Here is an 11,366-nt window from a genome sequence, read left to right as displayed (position 1 = left end):
AAATGTTGAAGAGAATGTAGAGAATGTAGCTACTGATATGGCCATTGATGACATTCAAACTTGTTTAGAGACTGAAGAATTGCATGAAGAGAATATTGCTACTGAGGAGCTTATAATTCAAACTGAACAACCTGAATGCTCCAAGACTGTAGAATATGACGAGGAGATGGATGAACTTGAAAGAGACATTGATAATTCCCTCCAGAGGATGAAGAGGATGTAAGGAGGAGGATTGAAAAACGCAAGGCAAAAGTTAGTGCAGAAGAGCATGCTAAGGCATATCCTGAAAAAGATGTTTCTTTTAGAGATGATGAAATTGCTGCAGCTAATGCTCTAAGAGAACAAGAGAACATCTTAAGAGAGACAAGGGATAGGGAAATTCTAGCCCAATCCATGACTCCTGAAGAAATAGCTGAACAGGAGATCTTGATCAATCAAACCAAACTTGCAAAAGAAATTTCTGATGATGTGGCTGATCAAGAAGCTATTGAAACATTAATTATGATGAATAGAGCTGAGGAAGTTGACAATTCCCTAGCCATGGTGGTCAGTATGTTTCAACCCCAAAGTCAACCTGAAAAGAAGTCAGCTGAAACTACTGAACCAACCAACTTGAATACTGATTTAATGATTGAAGAAGAGATTGGTGAGTCCATTGATTCAGTGGCTGCCAAGAAATGGGCTGAGCAAGTAAAAGAAGATCTGAAGAAGAACCCTATTGACAGCTAGTCAGAAAGGGTGAATGTGGCTCAATCTCAAAAACCAGAAACTCTTCAACAGAAAAAAGAAAGACTGTCTAAACTTCATGAAGAGTTTGCTGAAAAAGTCAACTGGTTTGCCAAGATATATATGAGGAGAAAGAGGACATATGAGCAAACTGAGCAGGAAAGAGCTGCTAAGAGGGGCAAGTGGGACAATAAGAACAAGTATTTTGTTGAAACACCTGAAGATGAAGCTAGTCCTATAAGGGTTGTCCCACTGCAAACCTTGCAACCAGGTGAAAAGGTTCATGGTGTCCCTGATGTGCCAAGCAGAAGTGAACCAGATCATCCACCTTCTAATGAACCAAAAATTGATGCAATGAATGATCTAACTGAAGGAGAGGATGAGTCTGAGGATTCAGATGATGATGATGATGATGACCCTGAGAATGATCAAGGGAAAGTTGGTGAAGCTACAAATGTTGTGTCCCCACAAGTGGTAATGACTGATGAACAGAGGGCAAACATTGAGTTGAGTATGAGAGAAGCCAAGAAGAGTCATCCTTTGGTGGTAAAACTGAGAAAACATGGCATAAGTTTTTGACTCATTGGCTGATCTTGATGATGATCAATTACAAAGAAGACTTGACCAAGAGAGAGATGCCCTGAAGAAAAAGATGGAAGAGAAAAACAGAGAAAGTCAAAAATTCAGGGAATATCTCAAAAGACACAACTACTCTGAATAAGATCTGTCTCGCTACAACTTTGACCAACTTCAAGATCTATACAACAGTGTGAGAGAGAAGGTCATTGAAAAGTGTGTGAAAGAAAATGAGAAACTAGAAAAGACAGAAGCTTTGAAGAAGAAGTTTGGAGGAATGTGTGGATACCTGCTAGAAAGGGGTATGAAGCCTGAAATTGTTGGACATTTGTCAAGAGAATCAGTGGTAGACCAGTATAACAAATTGAAGAGAAAGAAAAGCTGAAAAGATCTCAAGCTGAAAGGTCTACCAAACAGGCTGAAGAAACTGATGAACCTCATGCTAAGAAAAGAAGAATTCAAACCTTGAGGGAGAAGACAAAAGAACAAGTCAGATCAGTTGAAACCCCTACTACTCAAGAGGTGAAGCCTGAGCCTGAAAATGAACCATTTGTTCCATGGGAAAATAAAGAAATGATCAACATACTGAAGAACATAATGGTCAATCAAAGAGGAATGGATGAACTTTCTTTTAATGCCTTGGAATAAGAGGATTTGAAGAACCTCTTTTATCTTCAAAAGAATGAATGGGAGAAAGCCTTAAGGGAAGGTGAGAACCCAAGATATTATGCTTATGGTAGGTTTGTACCTGCTGGATTGACTAGAACTCCTGGCATGGAAAATATGTTACTAGATCTTAAAGGAGCAGGACATAATGTTGTTGAACTAGCTAACCTTCCAACAGAGATGATAGAGGCAATATACATTAATGTCTTCAACTTAAGGCCTAGAAAACCAAAGAAGTCCATTCCTTTCAGGCCTCCTATTTCAAGAAGATTTCCACAAGGTGGAAGAGGTCAAGGAGGAAGAGGTGAATCAAGCAGTTCTGCACAACAAATAACCAGACCATAATCTGAAGTGGATCTACCAAGAGAACTGTACTTTGATTCTGTTACTGGGGCATTAAAGGTGATTATGGAGAGTAGACAATTGAGAGAAATTGTTGTCAGGAGTGACTTCCATGAATATAATTTAAAACAATTGAGATTGATGACCACTCTCAGATTGTATGATTACAGAAACAGAAGCAGATTGGCAGGTTGACAGATGAATGATCTGTCAAAATTTTTGTTAGAAAAAGCTAACAAAGGGTTCAAGTTCTTAAAAGAAAAGAGAAATTGGAGAATAATCCAAACTCACAAGTCAAAAAGGACTGCAAAGCTGAAGAGAATGGACATAGCTGAGAGAGATTACCAAATGACTATCAAAGAATAGAATCCATTATCTAACATGAATACATGTATAAGTCTGGGAAAAAGAATGAAACGCCCCAACTACACAGTACAAAAGAATGGCATTATAGCTGAAATTGAATACAAAAAGAATGCTGATCATTTTGTACTGAGAAACTCTGATGGAAAAATACTGGGGATCATTAAGAAAGATGAAGACTTGACCTGCCTACATAATGAAGATCTAATGGATATAAGGGACTTGGCTATACCAGAAAGTCACACTCACTACCAAGCCCTTAATATCTTCAAAATGAAAGCTGCTTCTGAGCTAGTCAATCGAAGACAAGCCTTTCATGATGCAAGAAAGAGACAAGATCAGTAGAATAGGCTTTGTTTTGTAATGTCTTCGGACAGTTTTTGAATATGTAATTTTTTGTATATGTAATTTGATTATGCAATTTGACTTTGACTTTGATGTGTATATTTGCTAAGTGTAAGTAACCATAGAAATGTTTTGGGTCAGCTGAGGTGTTCCAATCTAGGGGAGATTGTTGAGTCAAACAATTGACCTAAGGGGAGTTTGTTGAGTCAAAGATTTGACCAAAATGAAGTACTTGGAAGATTGGAATCTTCTCAACCCCCTCAGAATTCGCTAAGTATGGATCCGGGCACACCTTAGACTTCCGAGAAAGGTTTTACTTAGTCGGGTATGATATTTTGTCTATCAGGCAAGGTTTACTTCAAGAAGTCTTCTTTAGTGGATATCCGAGCAGGGTTTGCAAATTAGTGCATTGCCGGGCAAGGTACACTAGTTAATGTAAATCCGAGAAAGGTTCACTTTAAGCAAGTCTGTTCTTCAGAGCCAAGTATATTACTCTTCCGAGTAAGGTTTGGTTAACCAAGTCCAAGAAGCCAAGTGATTGGAAGACCGGGCAAGATATTCATTAATAAGTATGGTCCAAGTAGGCTTGATGATTAAATGATATAAATATAAGTATCATCGGGCAAGGTTCAGCTCAAGCAAGGAAAAGTACTCCCGAGTACACTTTGCTAATAAGTTATTTTATAGCAAAGAGCTGAAATGGACCATTGAAGAACAAGGTTGCTCGTAAGGATTTGTCGGGCAAAGTCTGGGAAAACCAAGAAGACTGAAGTCTACCCGGTGAGTATTTTACTTAGTAGAATACTCTTCAAGTAAAGTCTACCCGGAAACTGATTCCGAGCACACTTCATGTTACCAAGTCCAAAGGATAGCAGAGTACACAGCCTACTCGGAGAATGAAGACTGTTGTAAAGCTTACCCGGAAGACTTGTTTTACACTTAGTTTATTTTGATATGTAATTTGAATATGTACGTTGTATTTAGGGTTTCTAGAAGGAATGACAGCTGTCCTAGGTTGGCAGGCCTATAAATAGAATGTTTAGGGCACGCCGCCAAGAAGACGCAGGACACGGAAAAGGATAGACAGACACATTTATTGAGAGAGAATATTGTGTGACGGCTGTCCTAGGATTCCTTAAACCCTAAATTGATTATCCACTTTGTATGATGAAAATTATATAGATGGAAATCTTTTGAGTGAATCTTGTGTGTGCTTTCTACCTTTGATTATTAATTGCAACTATCATGTTTGTTATTGATTTCGCCTTTAACAAACATTAATCTTTCTAAATATAGCAACCCGTCATTAACTTTCTTGTCGACACATTAATCTGTGTGAGTTATGACATGATTAAGTAGGATCCAGCTGAAATCGAGGGACCTGACAATGCCTCACTCTAGCACCCCTCCATGTGGTACCCTTCACTATGGCCCTCCCCCTTGACCTTCCTTTTCCCCTTTGACTTGCTTGCTGAGTTGAATGTTGATCCAAATTCTTTGGCCTCCCTTTTTGCCTTTTATGAGGTGGTTCTTCAACAACTTTACCCCTTTCTTTACAACTTCTCTTGTTATGTCCCACTTCCCCACAAATACCACAAGTCATTGTACCACCATGCTTTGTTAATTTACCTTTATTCTTTGGATCCTCATGTGGATCCCTCTTTCTATTCTTCTTGGGTCGGCTAGGAGCAGCTTTGATTGGGGGTGGATCCATAGGATAATCAACCACAAGCCAATACCTTTCACTAGGCAATGGAGGAATTGAGAACTCATAAGACTTCATGTATGTTTTTTTAAAGTAGCCAACATCAACAAACTCCTCAACATTCTTATGTATAAAACCAGCCACAACACACACATGTTTGCAAGGTATTCCTGTTAAATCCCATTTTCTACAAGTGCAAGTTCTATTGCTCAAATCCACAGACACGTCATCATAGATATCCCTCACCTGGAATACATGAGTACATTCATGAGCACACTACCAGGAATACATTATTAAATACATAAATACATGATTACATTTACCTGGAATACATGATCTGATGATGGGAAGACATTACATTTATGAGCATACCTTTTCTCTCTATCAAGCTTGATTTGTATTCTTGGGCATACTATCACATCTTTAGATGGCATTTCTGAATGCTTAGTAGTTAGCCTACTCATCACTGAAACCCTTATATCATCTAACATGTATATAATGTGTTTTGATCTAGCTTGGACGATGTATCCATTAAAAGTCTCAGCCATGTTGTTAAAAATAACATCACATTTTGTCTGAGTATTAAGAAAGCACCTTGAATAACACTTTGGATTTTGTTATAGTAATGCCTCTGCTGCATTAGCTTTTATTTCTTCATGTCATCCATTGCTTGATTGTAGTTAGCCTCATAATAGGACCTAGTTGCTTTCCAGTATAGATCTTTCAACTCTTCACCCTTATATGTTTTATGCCAGTTTGCATAAATGTGCCTCGCACAGTTCCTATGTTCTGCATTTGGCTAACTCAATGCAACACCATTTAGTATTCCCTGCCACATTCAAACATAAATGTTAGATCTAACCACCATCATTGCAACTATCATGTACATCAGTTAGCATAATGAAGTATGTACCTTCTGTTGGTCAGAAATTAGTGTCCATCCATTACCACCATCATGTATCCCCAAACATTTTCTTAACTCTTCCAAGAACCACTCCCAACTATCATTTTTCTCTCCCTCAACTACTGCCCATGCTAATGGAAACATCTGGTTATTAGCATCCCTTCCAATAGCACCCAATAACATACCTATAATATATAGAAAACACAAGTCACATACTTATATAGTAACATAGCGGGTAAATACCTATAATAGATAATTGGCAAATACCTCCAAGAAAAGTCTTCAAGAAACATCCATCAAGGCATAATACCTTTCTGCATCCAGCCATAAACCCCTTCTTGACTCTATCAAAACAGATAAAAAGTCTGAAAAATGTTTCACATGAAGAATTTGGATCTTCGTTAAAAAATCCCGGAGGAGCAGTTAAGAGCTCAAATGTAAAAGTTGGGTTCTCTTTCTTTAAAGCAGCCAAGTATGAACCAATCTTGTTGTAGTGGTCCTTCATTGATCCATGGAGCATCTTATTTGCACAATGTTTTGCATTATTGGAGAACCAATGGTTTATTATCACCTTATACTTCTCTTTCACTGCTGATTGGATGCCCTTAGCACTCCAGTTTGGCTTAGCTTTGAATAATGACAATAACTCACAAGCTATGAATTTAGCAGTCAACTGTCTATTCTTTAACATGTTTCTTTGACAATTGTGCTTGTTGTTTACCCTTTTAATCATATAACATTCTTTACCTTTATGAAATGAGCAAAATACACTGAAAGGACACCCTTTAACACACTTCACACCTATACGGCCCTGCTTATTTTTGTCACTCTTTGAAATGTAAACATTCCTACCATTAACAACTGCATATCTTCTAATGGCATCTTTAAAACCATCCCTTGTAGGAAACCTAACTCCAACAACCCACTTAAAGTTGTTCCACTTAGTTTGGTCACTTACAACTGGAGCATTTGAATTGTATTTCTTCCCCCTTATATCATCATCTTCACTCTCACCAGGTGTTTTAACATCACCATTAGATTCATCATAACTACTATAAGCTTCTAAAGGTGACCCCCCTTCAACATCATTCTCAACCAGTTTACCTTTTGTTCCCTTTAAACACTCCTCTAGCAAATTCCTATTAGTTGTTGTTTGCTCTTCAACAGCTTTTCTAATTGCATCTTGAGATTGTACCCATTCATCATCATCTCCATTTGACCCAACTACTTCAACAGATATGTCTTCATCATAACCTTCTTTCTCAACATACTCATCCTCATCTGACCCTGACCCACCTATATCATACTTAAAGCTGCTATCATCACTATCATCAGCCTCCTCGCCATCAGATCTATCCTTACCAAAACTACTTTGATCTCCTAAAGTCTTAAGTACAACCAGATTGTTTTCCTGAACAAGTGTTAAACCTCTTCTAGCTGTTGACTTACTATATCTCCTAGTTTCAGAATCAAGGTTAAATGGTAGTTGTACTTCAGGGGCTATGGGAAGGGTTTGAGTTTTAGAAACTGATGTTGGTGAACCTAATATTCTAGCTGCTGTTTTGGTGATTTTTCCAGGACTTTGAGGGGTTGTGGGCTTGGCTTGAGTTTGTTATTCAAAAGAGGGTTGAGACCTTGTTGCATTCTCCCAGTCATTTTATTGACCAAGTGAAATGTCCTCAAAAGTGGCGTATTTTGGCTTGTTATTGTCTTATATGGTAGCTTTTAGGCTAATGGCTTCTTCCACATCTTCCATAATTTCCATGATCTGGAAAAACAATGTATAATCACTAATCAATTAATATGTTTGAGCAAATTGTAAATTTATTATAGGCTTAACGTAACATGTAAAAGAATATTATCCACAATGAGAAAATAGTAAAGGCCCAGAGTAAGGGTGTTGATCAAATTTCAAACACTAAGGGGGTGTTTGGGATTGCTTATTTTCACCAACTTATAAAACTTTTTAAAAAGGAATAAGATGTTTGAGCATATCATTGATTATTACGGGGCCTTCTTGTTGGTACTGAGTGTGGTCTCTGTTAGTTCTTTCAACCACTAATGTTAGTTTTTGATAAAAGTGTATCTTGCATTTAACTTGTTATTTGACACGAAATGAAGAGCCATTAGCAAAAATTCATTGTTATCAACTTATCATGACTACCCAATTGAAGGCTAAGGTATTGATCTGTATCGGTTCATGCATGTTTTGATCCGTATAATTGGCTGTGAGGCAGTTTGTTCTTCGCATACTTCAATGCCTTCAAGACTCATTTGAGATGGTAGAAACACAACTCATAAGTACAAAAAATAGTTTTAAAATTGTACATAAATAGCAGTATTGCGGTGGGTGAAGTTTTTTCGTTGAGTCTGGCAAATGTTATTTTTGTTATAGTTCAAGGTATTAATTATTTAAAGGTACAATGAAAGTATGTTACCGGGTTCATGCATGTTTTGATCCGTATAATTGGCTGATCCAATTTTAATAATCATAATGTAAAAATTTAATTGTTATACGGGCGATAGGGAATAGCCAGCTAATCATAGCATTCATTTTTAAAGTTCCTAAAACAATGAGGTGTTTTGTTATATTAATAAAAGCAATCACATGTCCCTTTGGATTGACTTGGTTCATGCTGTGTTTTTCTAATTAGCATGTTTCGTTAAGCATATAACAATTAACCTTTATACATTTTGATTATGCCTAATTTACTATTTTTCGACCCATGCACACCTCTGTGTTAAACATAATCTAAGAAACCCTATTCAATTTATGCCATAAGTGACCGAACCCTAATCTCAAAATAATGTTACCATTTATATTTAAAACATAATCTGGTTGAAGTTAAACAACAAACCTAATCATTAATGAAATTCAGATCACTGCACTTGCCCTACGAAGATCAAAGAAAGAAAAAACAGTGATGTTTGCGAATCGATTCCTGAGATCGCTAAGAGAATCGGAGATTGAAGCCACTTTGTTTAATTGAGAGTAATGGTATAGAGAACGTGGGTTAGCAAATTGAAAATGGGTAGTGTTCGATTAGATGAGCCTGAAAATTAGAAGGGGATTTGTTTATTATTATGGAGTAATATAGGAATATGTTGTTGAAGGGTAAAAGAAATGGCTATTGATACACGTGGAAAGGGAGATGGCAAATGAGCGGGAAAATGAGATTTTGGAAGAATATGAAGATGACAAGGGCAAAAATGGTTTTCTTTATTATATAGGATAGATAGATAGGTTTAATAACTTGAAATAAAACCAATTGTTTTGTGGTTAATTTTTGAGCTTTCACGGTCGTTAAAGAGCTGTTAAGGCCTAATGAAGTGAACGACGAAGTTTACGCAAACTTTTCTTTACGCATTTTGACTATTTTTCGTTCTTTTTTTCAATTTTAAAAGCATTTACCGGATCAACCGACGGTTCACCTGGTCTGGTTCAAACGTAAACCGTTCAAACCGGTCAGGTTTTTAGAAAACGGGTTAATACCATGACCCGGACCGGTGTATGTAGCGGGTGCCGGTAACCGGTTCGACCGACCGGTCCGGGCTGGGTTTCAAAACATTATTCTCAGATACGTTTTTGCACTTGCATTTTTTTTTATTAAGTTCATTTATAAAAAAATCATTATGTGATATAAATAAAATCAATTTATATACATATAGTATTGATACAAGCATAGATGTAATACATATTTTCATATACGTTAGATAATTATTTTTTTTTACTTGTAATTTTATAATTTGGATAATCTCGTGTGTACACGAGCTCTAAAACTAGTAAATAATATATATGAAATATTCAAATAAGAAGTTTGATTTTCTTAAGAAGGCTAGGAATGAGGGTGTTTTATTCTACTATATTAATATTGAAAACCCACTTAATTTAATTTCATAACCCACTTAAATAATCTTAAAAACCAACTTAAATTTTCACTCATCTCCTACAACCACCACCGCCCACTGCCAGCCACCGACACCACCTTGCCGGAAAAGTCTTCGGAAATTTTGCCAGAAAATTCGTCAGAAAGTCACCGGTAAACAATCTCCGAAAAATTTCACCGGAAAAATCGCCGAAAAATTCACCGAAAAACAATTAACAGAAATGATCAACCGAAAATGGCCACCGGAAAAAACACAATGGAAAACACAATGAAAAAACACAATGAAAAAAACAAAATGGAAAAACCACTATGAAAATAAAAACACAATGACAAAAACACAATGAAAAACACAATTAAATAACACAATGTAAAAAACACAATGCAAAAAAACATTATGAAAAAATACAATTTTGGTAAAACACAATTTTTAAAAAATCCATGATTTTTTTTATTTTTATATAGCAATATGGTACTTATATAAAAGATAAAAAATACTCGTTATTAAGGTGAAACTGTTTTTTTTAAATGTCGTATAAAAAATTTATTGACGTTTTAAATGATGAGAGAATTTGACCTGTGCCTTGCATGTGGAGAAAGAAAGTCAACAAATGTGTTATCTCTATTATGCCCTTACCCTTGTTTTACACTTGATTTTCTCTATAATATATATGATATAATTTCATCATCTAATTTAGTTTCCGCCCGTGTTTTCTAGCCCACCAATTCTTGTTTCCCCAAATATTTCAAACTTTAACCCTAAACCCCAAATCTATCTATCAAACACCCAACATCGTCTTCTCTATTCTCCTAATCCGCCAGCGTCTTCATCTTCACAAAGCGAATCTGTGAACCACAAAGCACTAAACAAACTGTGCCATCAATTTCATCTTCACCGGCCAAACGATGAAACCTAAGCGAGGTACTCGACCATCAATTTGAAGCTCTTTCTCCAAATTTCACGAAAAGGTAACTACTAGAGCTTTTTGTATATCAATTAGAATAACTGTTTGGAATGGTTTAGGCATGTGGTATCTAGCTTGTCATGTAACACCCCGTTTTCTTGTTTCGGTTAATAAAATAAAAATGTGAGTTATTATGAGTCGGGCTAGTGTTGGGTTAAATATATATGGGTTATGGACTTGGATTAATAAGGAAAGACCATGGGCTTAAGCCCATGACCCATGATACAAATACCATAATTACCATTAATTAATTCATTCTCATCCATTCCATACACCACCCAAAACACACACTTAAGCTCTTTCTCTCTTTCTCTCTTTCTCTAAACCGAAACCAAGAAGAAATATCGATCCCGACCCGAGGTAATGATAGAATGATGTTGCATGGACCCAAACCCGCTAGATTTAGTCGCGAAACGACGATCCAACACCCTTAATCCGTTAAAGTCACGAGATCCAGGTGGAATCGGGTATAAACCGATCAAAAGATGAGCTTATGGGTCACCCTAACTCAGATATCGATCGAACGAGACGAAAAACGGTGGAAATAACCGAAATCTCGCTTTTCCGGCAAAATCCCGGTTTTCCGGCGATGACTGCGCCAGAAAGGCGGCGCCAGAAAAGGTGTACGAGGTTAACGAATGTCAGAGAATGTTTCTGACATTCTCTGACCTAACCCTTGTTCGTTAGCGGAGACATAACGAATTAACAAGCAATTCGTTATGCCCATTCGTTAAGAGGAGATAACGAATTAGAAGAAGTTCGTTAAGCCATTCGTTAAGTAATTCGTTAACGGAGATATAACGAATGAACCCTCATTCATTAGAGAGGGGTCATTCGTTATACATGCCAATTCGTTATAACGGTCAGTTCGTTATAAAGGCCTGTTCGTT

General features: G+C 36.8%; 1 protein-coding gene across 1 annotated transcript; it reads right to left on the bottom strand.

Moving 5' to 3' along the window:
* Positions 1 to 2,758: 2,758 nt before the first annotated feature.
* Positions 2,759 to 5,271, bottom strand: LOC143607271 (uncharacterized). Its single transcript, XM_077082782.1, has 3 exons — positions 5,047 to 5,271; positions 4,400 to 4,969; positions 2,759 to 2,764 (listed from the first exon to the last, which is right to left on the bottom strand). The coding sequence occupies exons 1-3, from the start codon at positions 5,269 to 5,271 to the stop codon at positions 2,759 to 2,761; spliced, it is 801 nt and encodes a 266-aa protein (XP_076938897.1).
* Positions 5,272 to 11,366: the final 6,095 nt, after the last annotated feature.

Source organism: Bidens hawaiensis, unplaced genomic scaffold (assembly GCF_021521415.1).
Source record: "Bidens hawaiensis isolate Kalapana, Puna unplaced genomic scaffold, B.hawaiensis_p1.1 tig00080749_1, whole genome shotgun sequence".
Taxonomy (NCBI): domain Eukaryota; kingdom Viridiplantae; phylum Streptophyta; class Magnoliopsida; order Asterales; family Asteraceae; genus Bidens; species Bidens hawaiensis.
This window is presented reverse-complemented; position numbering and strand designations above follow the sequence as displayed.